This window comes from Crocodylus porosus, unplaced genomic scaffold (assembly GCF_001723895.1).
Source record: "Crocodylus porosus isolate Cpor-Errol unplaced genomic scaffold, CroPor_comp1, whole genome shotgun sequence".
Taxonomy (NCBI): Eukaryota; Metazoa; Chordata; order Crocodylia; family Crocodylidae; genus Crocodylus; species Crocodylus porosus.
In genome coordinates this window covers 98,598,611-98,621,428 of record NW_017728947.1, presented here as the reverse complement: position 1 = coordinate 98,621,428, position 22,818 = coordinate 98,598,611, and the positions used below count along the sequence as shown (strand labels likewise).

Sequence of the window (22,818 nt, the reverse complement as noted above, 5' to 3'; positions counted from 1 at the left end):
GCTGCCTGACTAAAAATGCTGCTGGCATGGCCAGGAAGTTGGTTTTAAATTTTCAGTACATCAGGAATCAAAAGGAGCACAGATGCACCAGTGTACATCCTCCTGGATCTGCCCCTGCCCTTACCCCTATGATTTTCTGTATAAAAGTGGGAACCCCCCCATTCTAAGAAATTGAGCATCAGCCCGCAAAGCATGTGCCCTCTCTTTATATCTTATCTAGTTTATAGGGTGTATCTCTACCTTGCCTTCTGACTGACTTCAGACCAACATGGCTCTCACTACCTCTCTCTTAAATTACTGCCATTCTGCTAAATTGTTTCATTTTCTCAGCTGTCACCAAGGGAGAAGCAGAGAAAACATCACATGGACACGTGCAACTATGATCACCAGGTGGAGCAGCACTTCAGTTCCTTGTCACAAGTTTTAAAGCTGCTTTTTCTTTCCTTTTTAAATAGCAAAGAGCCCTGCAGTTGTGACTCCCAAAAGACCTGTCTTATCTGTTAGCGCAAGGAAAATTAAGGATAATGCAGCAGATTGGCATAATTTAATGAAGAAATGGGAGAGCTTGAATGATAAGGGTTTCACGGCTGCCAACAAAATTGTGAACCTGAAAATTAGCACACAGTGAGTATTTACACACAGTGAGTATGGCAAAATACGGCCTATGGGCCAGATCTGGCTTGCCAAGGGATTTTATCTGACCTGCAGCAGGTCCCTTGGCCCTGCCCAGCCCAGAAGCGAAGGACAGCCCAGCCATGGCACGTGCAGCTAGTCCCACTGCTCCCAGGTACAGAGCAGGGGCAGCATGGCAGCCAAACTGCTTCTCAGGAGCAGCCCCTTTTGACTGCTGCCACTAGCATCTCCACTGCTGCCAGAGCCGACCCCGCTGCCCAGGCAACTCTGGCCCATTTGCCCTGCAGCCACCACCAGGTGCACGAGGGAGCAGGAGGGCAGAGCATCCATGAAGACTGGCTGGGAGCCCTGTGGGCAAGATATGGCCCACCAGGAAGGTAGGATGGGACAACAGGGAGCAGATCATGGCTCTGTCCTAGGCCCCAGCCCTGTGCTGTCACTGCCTTGGGATCTTGGCCCCCCACCTGTCCCACTCCCGGACACTGCTCCCTGCCTGTACAAGTGTGCCCTGCCTGCAGGGGTCCTGGCTGATCTTCATGGAGATCCCACCTGCCTGCTCTGTCCAGCACCCCCAGTGGTAGGTGCAGGGTGGATATACCCCAGCCAGATAGTATCAGTTGACCCCTTGTGCTGCACTAGATCAGCACCTCCCCCCCAATCTCCCTCCCCAGCCCACAATAGTTTATCCAAGTTCCTAAAGTGACCCTCCAGCCAAAATAATTGCCCATCCCTGTTTTAGGGCATAAGTTAACCTATTACTAATGGGGTTTAGAAAGTAACTTTCACTATAAACAGATTATTTCATTACTGCCTAATGTAGGCTTCTCATCTCTTCCTGAGTCATCTGGTGCTAATCTGTGTTAGATGGTAGCCTGAAGAAATCACTCATTGGTTCCCTTATTGGTCACAAAAGGGGCTTGTAGGAATGCAGGCCTCAGAATTGTGGAGAACAACATGGATTTTAAATTCTTAGCATTCTGAGTAAAGGTGTGCAGAGGTATTCACGCTGATACATGATTTTGTATAGATTTAAAAATAACAGGCTGGAGATTGAATGTGAGAACCCTACTCAAGACTCTGGAAAACTGTCTCCTCACTATAATGAAGAATTGGAGATGTATTGTACAGAATTACTTGAGATATTGGAAAACATGGTAATGTTTATTTGTTATTCTTCCATACTGTGTATTCCTCATTCTTATTTATTTATTCAATTTATATGCTGTCCTTTCCAACAAGGGCTCAGGGCAGTTTAGAGCAGGAGAACAGAACAATTTATAAAACAGGCAAGTGACAAGAGAACAAAGCAATGTAAAAGGAGACCTAGAATAATCAACATAAAATAGAGACCCACTAAGCCAGAGGTGGCCACCTTGTGGCATGTGTGCTATAAGTGGCATGGGCAGCCTCTGTGTAGCACACAGCAGATCAGCAAGGGGCCAGGCAGTACAGCAGCAGATAGGTCAGGAAGCAAAAAGCAGAGCAATAAATCAGGCAGGGAGCACAGAATAGGGAACAAAAAGCAGAGGAAACCAGATTGGGCAGAGGAACAGTATCAGAGTGGCACTTAGGGAGGGATGCTGGACTAGTTTTGTGGCACTTCTGCTGAAAGGGTTGGTCCCCACTGCACCAAGCAATACCCCAGCCTAGTTTTGTTTGCTGGATGCCTGCCCAAGTAGCTTTAGAAAGATATCCAGGCTTGGGCTCCAGTTGGGCCTCAAGAGGGAGAGTGTTCCAGAGCTGGGGAGCAAGAACCACCTTGTGAGGCTATTGCTGACAAGCTGGTTAGTCTGAAATATGTACTGAAGTGAGGCAAATATGCCTTACTTTCATAATACTCCTAACTGATTTATCATAAGTACCATGCACTATGTTTATCAGATTGATTTACAAGTTTTAAGACCTGATTTTCCATCTATCTTCTGGCTCCCAACCTACTCTTGCTTTTTAGTGAAATCTAAATGTTATTGTGCAAAAACAACCCTGTCTCCAAATTGTATACATCTCTTCTATCACCATAAATTTTCCAAGTACTTAAGAAAAAATAAGCATGGCATTAGAAAGAGCACAGAATGCTTTAGTAAGTTGGGCCTGGGAATCCATGTCCTCCCAAGATTTTTGGAAAGAGTAGGAACACAATATCTGACACGCTTAATGCAAGAGTTCACAGCTTCAGAGTGTTGTATGACTTTAAAATAAAGGAAACAGTGGAGTTTTTTTTAAAACTACTGACTTGGCAAAAGGGACAGGAATAATTCTGTGAACAACACAGTTTATTCTAAGTGTTAAGTCTTAATCAAAATAACTTTCATAGCCCGTAGTCATTAGAAAGAATGTTTATTTTAAAAGATTTTAGTATGCTGTTAAGATTAATTTCTGTTTAAACTGGATAGAATTCTAATGATTCCCCATTCCTCATAAGCTTGATCTTCTAGAGAAAGCCATAGGGATTCTTTTCTTTCTTAGCATGAGTTACTGTCATGATTCAGTCCATTAAATGCCCCTGAGGTAAGCTATTAACTCTAATGTAACCCTCTTGAGCAATGAGGGTCTAAGCTAGTGGTGAATTAGACAATGCATGTAGTTACTGGACACGTTTTAGTTTCCACCATTTATGATTGTATGAACTTCATTTAGGGGCTTATAGCATGATTTTGACACTCATGTCTCGACATAAGATGCTGCTGCCAAATTCAGTTACTTTTTTAACGAGAGTTACCACAGATAATGCAGCTATTAATTCCCTCTTGCATTTCTAATCCATCAAGAATACTATAGATAAATGCCCACATTGCATTAGAAAAAATTAGTCCCCTTATTGACAGTCTTGGAAGTCAGTAGAAGATTGAAATGGCATACAGACTGGACTGCTTTCCTTATGCCTAGATATGGCTGATCCAAATCAAACAAAGCATATTGGCAGGGTAGCCTGGATAAGATCTGCACTTCTTGTGCCTTGACTGTACTCATTCTGTAAGAAAAAGCCATTTTCATGCAGAGTCCAAGACTTTTCAGCACTGCTACATTCTTAGAAAGAAAAACAATGAAAGGAGAGAGAGATTTGCAAACTTTCCATATGGAGAACTTGGATTTAATATACAGAAAAAGAGAACTAGGGATAAGTGAGGCATTCCTCATCCATTCAAAGCTTTTGCCTTTGGAGGCTTGTCTAAGTATATCCTAGCCATGCAGCTAGGCCAAAAAAACCATCACTTACAAAATTCCTCGTCTCTTGCATAGTTCCTGGATCATCTGGCTATGATTATAGTTCTAATACTACCAATTACAGATAAAGAAATATTCAAAGTATGAACAAGCAGCATGTGCAGGGTTGGAAATCTGTATGTAAATATCACTATTTCCTTGTACTTGTAGCCAGCAAAAGTGAATTAGAAATATCAAGACTGGATGGGGTTTTCACAAGTGTTTTGGAAATTCAGTAACAGCTAATGAATCTGCTGTAGCATAAAACGCCTCAAACATTACGTAACTAAACTCTCATCTGTCAGAAAAAAATACAACTGAAAATGGAAAAACTGACTTCAACTACAAAAGGAGTCTGTGACTTGGAAACGTACCACTCTGGGGATGGAAACTGCAAGGCACCCCTCTTTCACACATGGCCCACTTCGTATTTCTGTAAGTAGAAAAGCCATATTTTTTAAAAAGCACTTGTGAGTTTTGTCCAAGGGCAACGTAAACTGAAAAACTAAGTTCAGAATTGACAAAACCTATTAACTTTTTTCTTGATAAGATCAACTTTGCCTCTTATAAAAAGGGAAAGCCTGCCTCTTTTTCTAATTAATAGATAAATGACTGTACAAATTAACTCGGCTCAAAAACACCCCCCCCCCCCCGACAAAACAATTACAGGTATAGACACAGGGAAAGGTCACTGCTACCAGTTAGTCCCGCTTCAGAGAAGTTGTCTGGCAGCTTTAAGTCCTAGTCTACAGACCCATTTGTAGGATGGCACTTAAATGATCTCTCCATTTGGGAGAGGACAGCTGCACCATGGTTAGGTGTCAGATAGCCATTGAAAAGTTTTGAAGGGTCTTTGATCCTACAGTCAAAAATAATGTACATTTTTACCACTTCTGTAGGTGGTTTTGAGCCTCTGCTGTTAAGCTCTAGAGTGGAAAGAGGATTTATACCATGAAATAAGTGTGGTAGAAATGTATTAAATATTTGAACAATAAATTTTATACCTTATTCAGGGATGTTCAACTGCAGGCCCTGTGCAGCCCCCAAGGGGTTAAACTTCAGCTCCCAGCCTCCTGCTGCTGCAGGAATTTCTGGGCTCCCCTTTCAGCCAACCTCCACCTTCTGCTCCCTGCCTGCCTTTCTTCCTGAGGTAGAGCGGCACAGCTCACAGAGCCAAGGAATCCTACAGCTCAGGGGCACTGACATAACGCAGTTGTGAGGGGAAGGGCACCCATCACAAGACACAGCACAGGGATCCCCACACATCTTAGAGTCTAAGGCAGGGTTCGGCAACCTATGGCACACGCACCAAATGTGGCACATGGCATAGTTTTTATTGGCACGTGGGCTGGTTCCTGCCCCAAGGGGCGGAAAGAGGCATGCCCAGATTGACCAGCATATGGCTGCCCGAGAACAGTCTTGTGCTGCTGCCAACCCCTGCATTAGACTTGCCACTGCTGGACGCCAGCCCTGGAACACCGACCCCAGCCAGGTAAGTGCCCCTGACCCCAAGCTGGGGGCCATCTTTGCCCTAATGGCCCCGGCCCCAACCCTGTGTTGCTGGCTGGCAGGCCCCAGCCAGCACCACCGCTGCTGCGGGGCCTGTCCCTGGGCCTGGCCACATGCTGCCAGCAGTGCCAGCACCAGACCAGGGCTGTCAGCAGTGTTGGGATGGGGTCGGAGCTGGGGCTGCAGACCTGCATAGGCCCTGGCCCCTTCCTGGTGCTACAAACGGCCCTGGCCACATGCTGCCGGCGGGCCCAGCTGGCAGCCCCGCAGCCACTGGGCCATGGATGTTGGCAGTACTGGGATGAGGCCGGGGCCCAGGCCTGTGCACCTGCACAGGCCCCGGCCCTGACTGGCACTGCCACCACCCGCCTCAGCCCAGCGCCTGTCTGCAGTGCCGGGATGAGGCTGGGGCTCAGCCCCATCTTAGTGCTGCCGGTGGGTGGGCCCTGGCTGGTACCTCCACTGCTGCTGGTGCGCTAGGGCCATCAGCAGCACCAGGATGAGGCTGGGGCCCCATTCCAGTGCTGCAGGCGGGCCAGGCCCTGTCCCAGCCCCAGCCCAGCACTGCTGCTGGGCCAGGGCCATCGGCAGCGCCAGGACAAGGCTGGGGCCCGGGCCTGCGGATGTGCGCGGGCCCCAGCCCCATCTTGGCGCTGCAGATGGCCCTGCCGCTGGTCCCAACTGCTACCAGGCTAGAGCCATGGACCTGTGCAGGCCCCCGGCCCCATCCCGACTGGGCTCCAGCCATGTGCTGCTGCCAGTGGGCTCGGCCCCAGTGCTGCTGCCAGTCCCGGGCCATCGGTAGTGTCAGGATGGGGCCAGAGCCCGCACAGGCCTGGGCACTGCAGACAGCCCTGGCAACCAGCTGGGGCTGGCCTGGGACCAGGCCCCAGTGACAGTAGTGGTGCCAGCGGGCCTGGCCCCAGTCCTCACCACCACTGCAGGCCCCAGCACCATGCCACTGCCTGGTTGGGGCTGTCGGCAGCATCGGGACGGGGCCAGAGCTGGGGCTGTGGGGCCAGGCCCATGGACCCATACAGGACCCAGCCTCATCCTGGCACTGCCAAAGGCCCCGGCCACGTGCTGCTGGTGGGCTGTGGGCCCAGTGCCAGCTGCCAGCCACCACCACCACGAGCCCCAGCCCTGCATGGCCCCAGCCTCAGCCAAGTGCTGCTGCCGGCCCCATCCCGGCATGTGACAGCCCAGCTGCAGCCTCAGCCCCATGCTGCTATGGGGCCCAGCCCAGTGCTGCCAATGGGCCCTGGCCCCAGCTCTGCCCACAGCCCTACGCTGCCCACAGCCAGGCCCCAGCCCCATGCTGCTGGGTGGCCGTGGCCCCACAGCCCCAGCTCCTTACTGCCACTGGGCCCTGGCCTCAGCCCCAGCCCCACTGCCCACGGCCCCAATGGGCGCAGTCTGCAGCTGGCCCAGGTTCGTGATAGTTGCTGATAACCATGGAGCCTGGGCTGCTCCCAGCAGTTGGCTGGGAGGTTGGAAGCCCTGCTGCAAGCAGCCCAGGCTCCATGGCTATCTACAGCTACCCAGAACCTGTTTTTCTGGCATGCTGGCACTCCGGCACCTTTGAAGGTAGGCATTGTGGGTTTTTCAGCACTCCAGCCAAAAAAAATTTGCCTACCCCTGATCTAGGGGCTGTGCAGCCCCTGGCCACTCACAAGTTGGATGGTCCTGCCTTAATCCATAGACATGTTGTTAACTGTTATAAAGATTAGGGTATTTGACTTGCACAGTGAAGGGGAAGCTTGTATACTTTTAGCAGCCAGCTTTTTTAAGAACAATTAGTATAGAACCAGTATTGATTTACTTACCTTTTCAGAGTTGCTGATGTAATCAGAACAAGCATATGTTACTTTTTCAATCCATTTCAGATGAGACTTCTCTCAAGCTCTCTGAGATGTACAAGGAGGAACTACAGCTAAAGCAGACAATTGTGCAAGAGATTGCTCATACTGCTGATGAGGATCTTATGATGGTGTATTTATCATCATGGTTGTACCAGCCCTACATTGAGAACAGCAGCAAACTATTACTAGAAAGCATGTTGCTAGAAACAGGACACAGACCAATCTAGCATTTCAAATAAGATTTGCAAATCTTGTTTCTTGTGGAACAGCAACTGCAGCAGACCACAACGTTAAGTACATTAGTATTTTAATATTTCTAAAAAAATACATTTTCCTTTAACTGTGTTTACTTGTTTTGTTTGTTGTTTACTTTGTTTTGCTTCTGTATGAAGTGACAAACTTTCTACTTACACCCAGCACTGATATCACAGTCCTTTTTGATGATCACAAATACATTTTCCCTCAACATTCCAGGTAGTGCAGGCAAACACCTTTATTTGCATTTTACAAGTGGGGAAAGAAAGCACAGTCTTAAGTGACCTCCCTAGAGTCATGTACAAAGATTGCAGTGGACTAGTGTCACGTGAGTCCTATACCATAGTATAGCCCCGACAAATACTTTTAGATACCGTTTCTCATCTATTGTGGCCTTCCATCGACTTAACCAGCAGCAGGATCAGTCCCACAAAGAAAGGTAGCTATTGCTATAGTGAGCAAAGGAGTCAAAAGAGGTTATCACTATCCAACTTACTCTAACTTCCCTCTAAACAAATACTAAAATGCCTATGTATGACCTTCTGCTCCATTCTCTGACAAAAACAAGTCATGAAACTGTTCCACAGTGTAAAGGTATTTATAAGTTTTCTTGGATCGTCTGCTTCTCTGGCAGCCACTTTAGCCTGACTAGCAGTAAAACAGAATCTTTTTCACACTTCTGTGAGAAGCTGTGTACCAATTATGACAGCCCCCGCTACAGTAAAACTGTACTATAAAGGCCATTGCAACAACTATGGAGGTTCATCTCAATGTTCCAAGTTTAGATTAGCTGCTCTTCAATGTAGAATCAGTGCAGAATGGGGGAAAGTTTTCATAGTAGGTTGGGCTTTCAGACAGGCACAGACATTTTATAGGAGTTGGAAAAATCAGTTGTGATACAGGCAATTAGCCTCTTTGTTTTTTCAGCAGCCTCAGGCAGGTGTTTAGACACACTGGAATAAACCATTAACAGATTTTTCTTTATCATTAAATCCACTAAGCGCTGATTTAATTTCACTCCAGTCCCAAACCCTGAGAAGAGCAGCCAGGATACTAACAGTGATTTCTGTTAGCCTCTTAGCATACTTCAAAAATGGGATAAACACCATGTTGTAGTCAGGAGAACAACACACCAGTAATAAAGATGATGAATAAAAAAGTGGTCCAGGGGACCATGCTCTGCTTTGTTAGCACAAACTATTTACTTAGTAGTGACAAAAAAGAGGCAGGATCCTGGGTGGCATGTTACACAAGGTTCCCTACAGGGTTCTCTTTCCTCTCTGGAAAAAAGGAGCATTTGCTATCACATTAAAATAACTCAGATAAGCAACCTCCAGCTGATCGTCCTACAGATGCAGCATAATAGTCAAAAGAAAATATGGCCTTCCTAGTGTACTTTAAGAAAAAAATATTCAATACATTTCAAGCGGTTAGTAGAAATTAGACACAGTTTCAGGGTTCCACAGTATTAAAATGTTCCTTTGATAATTTAAAAATCAAGGGAACTTAAGATTCTTCTGGGAAATTATGCCCTGACTTTACCGTTTTGAAAATGAACATTTCCCTGGAATGCAAAAATATTAATTCTTCATGGAAGTTACCCTTTTCCCCAGTTAAAGTCACATTTACTTGTAAGATATATCACCTTGAAATATATTTAAGTAACAGCAATTACAAAGCTACAAAACCTTTGTACTTAGAAAACACAACTCTTTTTAATATAGTTTTTATTTATCCCATATACAGGCTGCCAGCATATAGCACATCACTGCCAAGAACAGTGCAATATATTATACAATGTTTCTATTTGCCAGAGAGAAGAATAAGTATGTAACAAAAGAGAAATAGTGCAACAAAATCAGGGTCAACATATTTCCACCCCCAGACATATATTAAGGGCAAATAGAATAAAAAAAAATATTCCTTAGAATTTTTGGTTGTAATGTGGCTAATTTTATAACTTAAGTTTGTATAAAAAGTACAGGTCATAGAAACAGTTTACAAATAAGTTAAATCTCAATTCCAGTATTCACATTAGAAAAATATACATTTGATAGAGTCTTTTCCAGAAGAAAGCATGTATAAATAGGATTCTTCTTTTTTTTTAATTTATGGCTCCTCTTCACTATGTGAGAGCAAAATATCTTCACTTTGGCCATCTGCTTCCATTGCAAGTAGTGCTTCCACAGTTTCGAAAGGGACCCCATCAGGTGTACGAATGTGCATTGTGGTACCGTCAGCATCAGTTACAATAACTATGCCTTCTGTCTGAGACAGAACAGCGGTACCTGGATGGGACAATATAAGTCCATCTGAAGTCTGAATAAAGATCTGTTCATGTCCCTGAGACAAAAATTCATGGCTCTCATCAGTAATCTCAAAGGCTACAGTTTCACTTACAGTAACCACATTCTCTAGCTCACATGGTCCAGTATGCTGTTCTTCTGTCTCACAAGAGAATTCATCTATGTTTTTCAATGGACTTCCATGATTCACCCCAGTGGCTATGGAGGATTCCTGTACAGGACTGTCATGTGGTTCAGTCTGAGTCCTACATGGATCGTCTATTGGCACAATACTAGTTGAAAAAACTTTTTCAAGGTGCTGTATCTGTTCAGCTATATTAGTATCATTAAGTTGTTGGGAATGTTTGTTAGTCATGCCATAATTCTGGATTTCTTCTTCTTGCTGAATTTTTTGGAATTTTCCATTATGATCACTGTGTTCACTCGCTGACAAGTTAGAACAATGACTGTCCATCACAATGTCTGATAACATGGAACTACAAAATTCAGAATTTGTCAGTCTGCCTGCAGCACTCTCATTTATAAACTGTGCTTCAACAAATTCCTCTGGTGAATGGTCTGTCACAACAGGCAACAAGGCTTCAGTGTGTGGTGGAGATACATTACCTGTACTGTTTGGTCCCTGTGTGCTTACAGGTTGAGGGTACTCCATCTTCGTTTCCATAGACTGAGGGAGGACATGTGAACTTGCAGAGACAAAACTAGTTTCTAAATCAGCAAACGATTCATGTAATGCAAGTCCAACTGTGCAATGAGCAATACCTCTGTCCTCAGAGTGTACAGTCACTCCATTTAGTGGATTAAAACCTTAACAGTTGAAAGAAAACAGTTAGAACATATTGTGCATTGATCAGATTTTAGACTCACAAAATCCATTTTCAAAAAGAATAATCTTGTAAAGATGCTAACCAATTTTCCCTTTCCTCCAGGCATACTGATGGTTTTTCAAACATGTGGAAGATAGCATAAAACAGTGCAAAAATATACTGAAAATTACAAATGCAATTATTTCAGGAGGTGGATGGGATTGGTGGGGAAGGAGGGGACCTCTAGATGTAGCATCAAAGTTTTATACCGTATGTCCATAGGTTACGGAGATGTTTTTTCCTTTCTGCCTACCCTGAAATAGTTCTAGATCAAAGTTAAACTGGTTTCTTTCTGTGACCCCTGTAATTCTCATTACCGTTTGTTAGTCTGCAGCTTTGAAATGACTAGAATTTAGTAAAGAAACCATGTTTGTGTATGAGCTCACCCAAATTTAACCAAGTTCCCTTCTTCAGATTTAACAGAAATACACACTTGTTTTTGTGCAACAGAAAATCTAATGTAAAGAAAATAAGAACAGCAGCAAGGATTCTGTACCATCAACAAAGGAACAGCTACATAAGACCAAAGATAACACAAAAGTATATATCCCATACAGCTCTTATCTGCACTCCCACCAACCCTCCACCTTTCCAGCTGAACAGTTATTACTCAGCAACCTAAAAAAAAAGCAGCATGTAAAACTAAAACTTAAAGCAGCCTATCATGGGCAAGAAGTGCAAGATAAAGGAATTAGTTCAGTTCCACAAAGAACAGACAGTGCTGGCAAGTTAGAAGGAAAACATTACCATCTTTTATAGTTATTATATTCAAGTTCCCACTCTTCTGCTTTACTCCATTTTGATTAGCATAAACATCATCCATATTCCCTGATGGGTCTTCTACTTTGGTCTTCTTGGCTGATGGCAACAGTTCCCCACCTGAATTCTGTCAACATACGAACTAGTTAATTGATGTTACTGACAAATATCGACAAACTGTGACATTTTTCCAGTATGAACTCTGGGACAAACATAATAATGAACTGTCACCTACAACATACTAGGATTCTGCTACAAAGGAAGTTATGAAAGAAAATTCTTAACATATGGTGGTACATTTTCCATTTTTTTAAATTTATTTTTAATTAGTTTTGGCATCTGTTTTCAAGAAGCAAAAGTAATTACTAAAGGTCTCCTCTCAAAGGAACCTTACTGGCAAGATTATGGATGGGATCATCTAGGAAGGTTACCTCCTGCTCCTCTCCAGCTTCAGGACAGGGAGTTTACAGCCCTTTACTGAGCAGTTCAGATAGGGATGGGAAAACTGACCAGTACCAAGTTTAAGCACAGACAGAAAAAACAAAATGAGCTATTCTTAGTACCAAAGACAGTTCTGGACTGAGGTTTGACAGTGAGGAGAAATAAATGCTACCACCAGAGGGAGAAAGGAAACCTCTCTACTACAGCTACAGACAACAGATCAAGTAGGCTTTTGATTTCATAGACATTAGGGCTGGAAGGGACCTCGGGAGATCATCGAGTCCAGCCCCCCGCCCAAAGGGCAGGAAGTCAGCTGGGGTCATAGGATCCCAGCAAGATAAGCATCCAATTTACTCTTGAAGGTGTTCAATGTAGGTGCTTGAACCACCTCCGACGGCAGGCTGTTCCAGACCTTAGGGGTCGAACAATAAAGAAATTCTTCCTCATGTCCATCCTGAAATGGTCTTGTAGTAGTTTATGACCGTTCGACCTCATCATCCCTTGGGGCGCTCTGGTGAACAAACATTCCCCCAGATACTGGTGGTCACCCCTGATAAACTTAGAGGTGGCCATCATATCACCCCTAAGTCTGCGCTTTTCCAGGCTAAAGAGCCCCATGGCTCTCAGCCTGTCATCATAAGGTCTGTTTTCCTGACCTCTGATCATGCGCGTGGCTCTTCTTGAGAAGATGAGGCTAGCCAAAGGGCTGTTTACATGCACCTCTGTTAGCCACTAAGTCAGCTGGTGCATCTGCTTCTCCCCATAACTTGAACTGGCTAACCAGTCTTCTGCAACAAAGATACTAGAACCTGAAGTCCCCAAACCCCGATATCCACTTGGCGGAGTCCTTCTCCACCGCAGAAGGATACAACATGGAAGCCTGCAAGATCCTGACCAGACCATACCCTTCAACAGTGAGTTTCTTAGCCATTTTAGTCTGAAGTCAGGCAGAAGGCAATGTAGGGTGGCACCTTAGAGACTAATTTATTAAGCGAGGCATGGGCTTTTATAGGTAACATCCTATTTAGTCAAGACTTGCAAAGAGCAGGAGCACTAAACAGAAAAGATTAAATACAAAAGATAGGGGGGAAAGGAAGAAAGAATGAATGGACATTGATCTGACCTCAATTCCAGAAAGACACCAAAAACCCATAGCAGAACACTCGAATCTCCCTGGACTATCCACCACTGACCTCAGAGTAGCTGTATTTAAAGTTTGGTTTAAGAACAGACTTTAATGCAAAACTGCAGAACAAGAAATCATCCACTGACTGGATTGTGTTATGTATGGTCTAAACAGAGACTCCAGAGTCTTTTCCCTTACCTAAAGTAGATGTTTTGTTTAATGCTTGTGTCCCTCAATAGGTTAGCTGCTGTTTATCTTCCAATCTCAATGCAACTCTCTCTCAGCAGTGCCCCTCTCCTCCATCCTTTGCATTTAAAATTACTTTATTCTATTTAATACCCCTGCCCTCTGGAAGTCCATTCATCACATCTAAGAAGTAGGCTGTCCCTTATGAAAGCTTATGTATTTCTGAGTAAGTTAAGTCTCTAAGATGCCACCTTGTCCTGCCTTAAACAGTGAGTGAGGGGAGATGCAACAAAGCTCTGACACACTGTGATGTCTTTTAAATAGGACTAAGTTGGAGCATATTTAAATATTTACAAACTCAAAACAGAGTTGCTATGGGACATCCCTTTAAAGAGTCCAAAGACTGTCCCTCAGCTTTAGCTATTAGTATATTTTAAATCAGTTTTAATGTGTAGGTCTTAATTTACATATTAATGTCACAAATATTCCATACCTCAATTACTCTTTTTTGTCCCAATATTTCAGCAGGCACTTGCTCAACCATTGTTTTAATAGTACATTGTTGGGAAGAATCTGCAGCTTGTGTTTGTTTTTCAAGAATTTTTTCTGTAATTCCTAGCGACTCAGCAACCTATAAAACAATTATAATTAAATGTGATTTCTCAAATTTTCAGTATTTTTATATTTAGTTATGTTCCTAAAACCAGTCTAAAAAGATGTGCATACTGGGATCCAGTCTATCAGTCAAACTGATAGGTATGGGTATAAATATATTATACCACAGCCACTCCTACAACTAACCTCCACGTCAACAAATTCTAACCTATATAACAGCTATCAGTGAATGAAAAATAGATTGTTAAGAACACTGTCAAGGCTATTTCATAATTTAATACAAGACAGGGAGAATTCTTTATCCATATATCCCTTAGTTGCTGGGGACTAAATGTGTTCTCTTACTAAGTTTCACTCTATTTAGTGAATACATTGATTTGTCACTATAGGGTTTCCCATTATGGTTTATTTTTGTTAAAAGAGCATGACAACATGTGTTTGAAAAGTAACTTGGTGCCTACCAACTTTGAAAACATCCCCTTTACATTGGTACAATTTAATTTCTCCATAGAAGAAACATCCCTGTTGAGCATAAGAGATAGAGTCAGATGAACACATACAATAATAATAAGGCAAACTTCTGGTACACATTTCACATATATCATAAGTTATTCTGAAAAACAGATAAATATTCACTTAGTGCTAAAAACTGCATAATGAATTACATTTTTCTGTAGAATTACTCTAATTGTAAAAATACTTTCCCCTTCTCTCCCTCCCTTGGGCTTTCCAGTATATTCACTGTCATATCTGCATCTCATTTTAAACCATAAGCTTCTGGGTAGAGAGTCTTGCACCTTATGAAGCACTCAAAATATCTGCACTTAAAATGTTTTGCTGGCAGTAATGTGTTAAAAACTGTGTGATTCACTGCTGGAAACTGAACAGCATGCTAAACCAAGCAATATGTATTAGTCATCCAGCCATTTCATTCCAAGCTGCAGGATCCAATATTAGAGATGGCCATGTTTGAATTTCTCTAACTAAGTGTACATTATGAACTGTATAAAGATGCATTAAAATTTGTAAGAGCTGTTGAAGTGGTCTTTATTAAGTGCTTTTTTATATTAAAGAGTTCACCAAATTTCATAATTTAATGAAACTTTCACCTAATCTCCATGTAACTGGTCAACTGCTGGGAGTTTGGAAACTAAGTAATGTTTACTGGAAACAAGCATTAGGGGGCCTTTCCCATCTCTGGCAGACAGAGGGGGACTTATTTTACTAATCAGGATAAATGCCTCACACCATGGCCATTTCTTTTCTAAACAAACACAGAACAGGATTATGTTAGTGCTACTGTCTAAGAACCATTCTTAGCAATACAAAGTACACTCTCACATCTTCATGATACTCCAGACATCTAGGTGGGTAGGACCAGGGTTTGGCCTTGTTAGACTCGTTTTAGTATGTTTTGAATTTAAGCTGTTTGTGTTCACGTATAAGCTGAGACTGTAGTTTACTCAAGTACTCCTGATTACTGAGTGAAGTGTTACTTCAGGTCTTCAGTTATTTATTCTTCAGTATGCACAGATCTCCATTTTTGTATATTTAAAAAAAAAAAAAATCAGTGTTCTGTTCAAGCACCACTATTTAGGCTATAGTGTTTTAGTGAAGAACAAACAAGATGTAGAACACAGCCTAACAGAAAGCAATTCCAAAATGTGTCTTTTATTACCTTGGGATATTTTATTTCAATAGGCTGCTGGGAACGCAGAAAGTCAGAACTGCAGAGATGGTCCTGAGCCATTTTCTTTATCATATTATGTAACTCTTCAAATTCCTTGTACACATCTGGGAAAAACGCTCTTGCTGGGCAACCATTTTCAACCTAAATAAAAATAAGCAAAATATATTTTTGTGCATGAAATAAGATGAATTAAACTAACAAATAAAATACATTATTAATTCATTTTGTCCAACCAACATTTTCTTCATTCTAATTTTGCTAACTTTGGGGACCACACAAGAAGAGAAAGGACTCTGATGCCTCCAGAAATACTGCCTAAGAAACAGCTGCAACAAGTAAGATTTTTAAACAGAGAGCTATCAGTCTTTAGAGTTCACCCTTGGAATCCCATTAAGTACTGACTCTTCACTTGACTGAGTATGAAACTCTCAAAAAGCAGCATCCAACATATTTAAAGAAATAAATAATTGTACATGATAAAGGAAAAAAACCTTACCTTCATCAATAAAAATTCATAGACAGTCACAAATTCTGCAAGGCGTGGCAGTGCCAGCTCTATTAAGTCTTCGTTGTCACACTGTTGGATTATCTGTTAAGGACCAGAATAACTTCTTTAGGAAGGGGGTCTACAGAAGCTAAACAGAATGTAAATTATAATGTGATGTCTCTGTTCTCTACAATAAGATACAGGAGGGGTAAGAAAAATAGCTGGATGATGAATGCAAGTGTTTTATTACAAGGACATGAAGCTGAGTGTAAATCTCCAGTTCCTGTAAGCAGTCTTTATAAGAAATGCCACTTACCAGCAATCAATCCACTGCCCCCTACAAGATCAATAAAATTAAGTAACTTCAGGAGTAAATATAAACATTAAAAATAAAAGAGCTGACTGCCAAAATTTAGAGCAGGTCTTGTCTACTTTGTTCAAACTAGAAGCTAATCCTCAGTGTCCAATCAAGTCTGTAATAATATCAAGTCTAAAAAGAAAGAAAAGTAAACCTTACCAATTAAAACTATGCAACTACAAATAAAACTTCAAAACATAATACACAAGAAATTCAAATGAATTTAAGGTTGTTCAAGTTTGCTCACTTCTGGTTGGGCATATTTTTAATCATATACATGGTGACAGCGGCTCCAGTAATTTTTCCCCCACAAAACATGACTACCAAGAACACTCCAATACTAAGAAGCCACTTGTGCCAAAAGTCAATGCCTTTTATAAACTTGATCAATAAGTTTGGGTTAAATGTCAATTAAAAAATTTCCAAAAAGCCAAACACACAGCAACATCTTGAAAACTATTCTTGCCAAAAACAAAGTCAGTGTAGAAGCAGGTGGACAAATTGATACATATGAAGCAACTGCAAAAGAGAACCCTACCTCTTTTAACCTAGCTTTTCTTCTAAATACATGGTCTGTCGCCACATTATTAAGCGACTTTGAAGGGGACCGACCAGACCTACTAAGTCTTCCTGAACACCTTGATCTTCCAGCCATCCTTGGCCGGCCACGTCTTTTAGGCCGCCTGGGTCTTCCAGGTCCTTTTGGCATTCCAGGTCCCCGGCGTACTAATCCAGATTCAGTTTGCTGTGTTGCCAACAAGTGTTTGTCTTCAGAAGATTTGCCAGTCTTAACAAAGGTAAAACAAGAGTAGTTAAACCTTTTCTCCTTTCTCCAAAGAAGTATCTAGTGAAATTATTAAGCCTCACATTCTCATTTACTATACAATGTCAGTACTGTTAGATACAAGCATAGGTACTGGGTAAAATCAGAGCGGCTAGAAATTCAGCTGCTTCTGTAAGATCCACCCACCATAACTTTTTAAAATTACAAAACAAAATGGTTATAGATGATTACTTCAAACTAACAGTTAGATACACTAGGCAAAAATCTCCAGTTGCCATCATAATTAGTCTTATAAGAAGACAAGGACCACTCAGCAACATTAAGATTTGGCGTAACAGACTCATTATAGATGCAATACTAGATAATCAGAAATGATAACAAAGATTAGGGACAGATGTACAAGCTTGTTGAACTAGTTTAAAGCTGTCTGGAATGGTTCAAAAGTACATCTGTAAAATCTAGTACTCTATTGAAGTGGGTCAACGTTATGTGTCCAGGCATCCTACACTGCATTGCTCCTCAGTCCCTCAGTGTTGTAACTGGCCTGTCTGGTACACAGACAGAACTCTACTGCATGTTCCCCTCTCTCCCTCTTTTTAGTTTTCACTTTCTAGTCAATGAGCTCCCTTGCACTGCCTAGTCAATAAAAGCTTGCTCTTGGTCCCTATTACACCATGGCCTTTCGTCATGCCCCCTCCCTCCCTGCCCCACAGCCGCTGGAAACCCAAAACCTTGGATCCAAGCACTCCCTTCCTCCTGGGCACCACAAGCCAGGCAAGAATAATGCAAAGTTGGGGCAAGCAAAAGCTACTGAACTTATGCTTAGAAGAGAATGGCAAGTGAAAACACCCCCTAGGATCCCTAAAGTATGGGTACAAGAACTACCCACCACAGCCCTTCCCCACTCACCCACGGAGACATGCTGTACTGTGTATTCACTTCTACCTGTGGTTGTTGGAGTCACAGCACTTCAACATCTAAAAGGCAACCATTCCGGTGGGAATGCTAGAACACCATACTTGTATCCACACACTGGCCCTCTAACCACTGTGAACCGGTATTATCCAATCAGTGACATTTTGGAACAGTTCAAGTGTTACGTGTCTCCACACCCAACCTAACTTAGACAGCAAATCAAAGAAACAGAAACACTCATTCACTGGTCCAGATGCCTATCAGCAGCCTTCCCCAAAAATGCTTCAGTGGACAGCCCACACGGTCTTCAAGTTTACAATACCCTGAATCTTACATTTCTCAATTTTAAATATGTTACTGAGGTCACAATGCAAATGGAAAAATCAGCTGCACTAGCAGAAACAGACAACCTGAGTGCAGGAATACAAAAAGAGCTATTACCCCAAATTAAGTTACAAGGACTCCGAAATACACAACGCATTCATGGACAGCTAGCAAAACAGAGTTCAAGGATCCCTCAATGAAAGCCATTTTATTTTAGCTAGTATAAGAGAAATAATGCAAGTGAAGTGAGTGTCCGTCCCAAAGATCTAGATTTTTATAAAATGATAAGATCACAGTACAGTAGTTCAAACTTTCTTTTAATGCATTTCAATCTTTATTTTCAATAACTCCTGATATGCCAATGAACACGGCCTTCCCAAATTGTTGGCAGTTTTATTCAGAGGATAGAGAAAAGGTACCAAATTAATTTTAACTGAGCTTCAGTTTGAAGCATGGACCATTGCTGCCACCCCACTTATCTACTGCAGTGTTACAAGTACTGTTTTTGTGGCCCAAAGATGTCATCAACAAATGCAAAGTCCTGCACTTAGGACAGAACAATCCCATGCACCAGAACAGGCTGGGGCCTGACTGGCTGGGCAGCAGCTCTGCAGAAAAGGACCTGGGGATTACAGTGGACAAGAAGCTGAATATGAGCCAGCAATGTGCCCTTGTTGCCAAGAAGGCTACAGCAAACTGGACTACATTGGTAAGAGTGTTGCCAGTAGGTCCAGGGAAGTGATTCTTCCCCTCTATGCAGCACTGGTGAGGCCACATCTGGCGCACTGTGTTCAGTTTTAGGTCCCCCACTACCGAAAAGATGTGGACAAATTGGAGAGTCCATCAGAGGGCAAAAAATATGGTGAGGGGGCTGGGGGACATATGAGGAGAGGCTGAGGGAATTGGGTTTATTTAGTCTGGAAAAGAGACTGAGAGGAGACTTAGCAGCCATCAACTACCTGAAGTGGCGTTGGAAAGAGAATGGAGCAGGACTGTTCTCTGTGATGACAGACAACAGAAAAAGAAGCAACAGTCTCAAGTTACAACAAGGGAAGTTTAGGTTAGATATTAGGAAGAATTCTCTCACTAGGAGGGGAGTAAAACACTGGAACAGGTTACCCAGAGAGGTGGTGGAAGCTCGATCCTTGGAGGCTTTCAAAACCCGGCTAGAAAAAGCTTTGGCTGGGATAATCTAGTTGGGGCTGGTCCTACTTTGAGCAGGGGGTTGGACTAGATGACCTCCTGTGGTCCCTTCCAACCCCCATTTTCTATGATTCAATGATTCTATGACTCTTCTCAATACCATCTCAAGTGTTCAAAAATAAGTCTATTTGTAGAATATAAATTGGGAAGTTAAGAGGGGCAAGTTTGTTGGGCTCATTTTCTACACAAATATGTGGGGACAAAAAATTAGCACTATACCGGTCAAATCAAAAACTCTGCAGATTTTACAGCAAAATGTAACTCAAAAAATTATCTTCATTTATTTTGAAGTCTCCATCACCAGAGTATTTTAACTGCTGCACAGATTAACTAAATCTATATAACAAAATCAACATGAAGTGTTCTTTTTTTCCTGTTCCTCAGTTCCAGAAACTGGTTTTTACCATCACCTTTGTGCATCTAAGGCTGACAATGTTCTTAGTTTTGAAAGCTGTATCAACACACAAATAAAAATATAACAAGTCCCATATCATGGTTCTAAAACTGCAACTTATCTGGATGCAAAATTGTAACTATACTATTTATGAAATGGAGTATAACCCAGAAAAAAGTACTCCTTTACCTGTTGTTCACCCTCTGAGGAAGCAGTTTCTTCAAAACCACTGGCTAGTGCATTTTCATTATTTAAAGTGACAGTAGTTGGTTCTGAGAGCATCAGACTCGCACTTCCATCTTCTGTTCCTCCAGCATTCTCCACAAACACAAACACACTTCCATTAGTCTTATTCAAAGGTAGTTTTTGCTGTGAAGACTCCAGTTGTCCATGACCTGGATTAAGTTTATAATGTCGTGCTAATCCTCCTTTGCCTATATATGATTTCTCACAAGTCTGACATTTAAACTTTTTGGGTTTCAGATTGTAATTTGAAACACTGAACAAAGCATCCATTCCTTCTGCCTTTCCCTCTTCATCTTCTTCAACACTTAGTTCAGAATAGTCATCGGAATCAGACTGATGACCATCAGCTAAATCCTCCGTTTTAATGAATTTGTAATCTTTAGCTTTATATTTTGGAGGCCGTGAAATTCGTCCAGAACGTGTTTTCACTTTCAAAGATTTTTTTAGCTTTAGTTCTTTTTTTTCCTTTTTTTCGAGGCTTGAAATTGGAGCATTTGCTGAACTGGCTGCAACCAAAGAAACATTTGCGGAGCCTGTAGTAGCACACGTAGTTTTTTGTCCATTTAGTGTCTTACATGTAGGAATCTTATTCCCAGACTCTGATCCATGAGGGGGTAAATGTCCCTGCAAAAGTAACTGAACTGGAGAATCAGAATTTTGCAAGAACTGGTGCTGTTCAGTTCCTGTACGAGGCTGTATCCTAATGATCTGGGGATTGATAATGCTGAGTCCTGATATATTAGAATCTCTACTGTCCAGCTGACTCAGTGTTACAGCATTAGACTGGATTGATGCCAGAGATGGTGCTGGCCTTTCATCTTCCTTCACCTGCCCCGGTTGTAGTTGAACACATATGGCTTCTAATTCCTTTGGGAAGGAAAAAAGTTGTATTTTTTAGATCTTTGTTCATTTGATCTTAGAATGAAAGAAAGAAACTAGATGTCATTTTTCTATAATCTTCAAGACACAGATTTCCTTCCGTCCAGCTACTGCATCTCCACATACAAAAAATATTTGTTTTTTTGGTTAAGCAGTGAGAAGAGATAAAAATAAAGAGGTTTTCGTTTTTAACATCCAACAACCATCAACGCAGTTAAAATGGAAAAAAAAACAGGTGATTTTGTAAACGGATCTGTCTGGGAAGAGCACCAATAAAGTCAACAGGGTGATCTCAGTAGATTCAACTGCATATTCTAGCTTTAGGTTGTGAAACTTATTCCCCTGTAGTTTGACAAGTGCTTAGCTAGATTATGGCCTTTAAAAGGATGCACACTGTTATGTGCATCTAGATAAATCAGCATTTCTTAAATAAGAGCTAGCCTTTAATGGTTATTCTTCCTCCTCCTTCCCATATGACAAGAACAGTTTAAAATTAAGAATGAGAAAAAAAGAAACTTAAGTGGAGATGGAAGGAGATAAAAGGAGTTCACAGGTGGAAGACAAGAAGTTGTTTATACCTTATGGAATCTTAAAAATATAGCATTTATTAGAATATGTATTTGACTTTGCACTTAACCTACAAAATTTAACGCATTGTAGATGTCATGGAGGGGAGATGCACTAGGTTAGGCTAAAAACACACTTGCAAGCACATAAATATACTTTGCTGGATCAAAACTGAAATGCACAGCTCTCTACTTGAACTGAAATGTATGCCACAGAGTGCACACATTGCAAACTTAATTGCTGCTATTTCTGTCAAAATATTTACAAACACTAGTCTTCAAAGAGAAAGTTCGGTCTAGCATCTCAGTTGCCGACTTCAGGTGCTTTTACTAGAGCACTAGTAGAGAATGCACAATCAGAAATTTCCCCTTAAAAACAAACAAACAACCTCTTCAAAAACGTACACAGTGTCTTAATATAAGCACAACTGATGACTCATTTTTCTAATTACTTTTGACCAGAGACCAAACAAGGAAAACTTTAGCCTGAAAAGCAGGTATTTGAGAAATTTAAATGTCACCTTAAGAGCTATAATAGATGAGACTCTGAAACTTGACACAGAAATGCCAGTGTAAGAATAATTATTTCATTAGATTAATGGCCTACCATGGACTCGGAAGCCCGATAGCCCAGATGGCCATTTAACTGCCGTCAACTAGCCCAACACATCTTGGAAGAGCAGCTGTACCAATTTTACCTAGCCCTAACATCGCTTCTGCCGCAAGCGGCTGCAACGTCTAGTCCTGAGCACACTGCCTCCAGGCGGTTGTGAGGACAAGGGAGGCATAGGAAGGAGATCAGAGGCTGGTGGCTGACCAGGAAGCCCCCAGCCCCACACTTCACCGTGAGGGTAGAGCCTTGTACTCGTTTTAGTGCCACTGAGCTATGGCAGTGGCTCTCAACCTTTCTGGCTCTCCTCCCCCTTGGGAAATGACAGCTCTTCGTTTTCATTTTTCCTTTGAGTGCCAAAAAAATAAAAGAACAACTTCGCTAGGGCAGCGGGGCCCAACCCTTTTGCTCCAGGGACCAGTCGGGTGGTGCCAGGTCCATCCACAGGCCTGGCGGGCACAGCCTCAGCCTGTCCCATTAGCCGGGGGGGAGCCACTTGGCTCGGATCCGGACAGCCTGTGCCGGGGCCGAACCCGATGCAGGGGGACGAGGGTTCCCAGGAGGAGGCCTGGGGTTTCCCCCACTGCAGGGCGCCGGGGG

The 22,818-nt window shown here is 42.5% G+C and overlaps 2 protein-coding genes across 3 annotated transcripts; one reads left to right on the top strand and one right to left on the bottom strand.

Moving 5' to 3' along the window:
* Window positions 1-234: 234 nt before the first annotated feature.
* Window positions 235-7,551, top strand: CINP (cyclin dependent kinase 2 interacting protein). 2 transcript variants are annotated; one of them, XM_019552538.1, is made up of 4 exons: window positions 235-390; window positions 1,661-1,787; window positions 4,143-4,272; window positions 7,233-7,551. In XM_019552538.1, the coding sequence occupies exons 1-4, from the start codon at window positions 269-271 to the stop codon at window positions 7,433-7,435; spliced, it is 582 nt and encodes a 193-aa protein (XP_019408083.1). In that variant the 5' UTR covers window positions 235-268; the 3' UTR covers window positions 7,436-7,551. The 2 variants fall into 2 exon arrangements, with proteins under 2 accessions (XP_019408083.1, XP_019408084.1); XM_019552539.1 differs by lacking the exon at window positions 235-390 and adding an exon at window positions 420-624.
* A 1,608-nt stretch (window positions 7,552-9,159) lies between these two features.
* ZNF839 (zinc finger protein 839) lies at window positions 9,160-21,054 on the bottom strand (the record flags this gene model as incomplete). The annotated part of the gene is made up of 7 exons (XM_019551154.1): window positions 9,160-10,576; window positions 11,383-11,521; window positions 13,641-13,778; window positions 15,441-15,593; window positions 15,949-16,041; window positions 16,836-17,084; window positions 20,107-21,054. Coding segments are annotated over 7 exons (2,724 nt in total), but the record flags the coding sequence as incomplete, so codon positions are not given.
* Window positions 21,055-22,818: the final 1,764 nt, after the last annotated feature.

Bases quoted from the DNA above. Each gene is read 5' to 3' on its own strand.
- CINP (XM_019552538.1), top strand. From the start codon at position 269: ATGGCTCTCACTACCTCTCTCTTAAATTACTGCCATTCTGCTAAATTG. The intron at 1,788-4,142 runs GTAATGTTTATT...CTCATCTGTCAG, and splicing joins TTGAGATATTGGAAAACATG to AAAAAAATACAACTGAAAAT. The intron at 4,273-7,232 runs GTAAGTAGAAAA...AATCCATTTCAG, and splicing joins ATGGCCCACTTCGTATTTCT to ATGAGACTTCTCTCAAGCTC.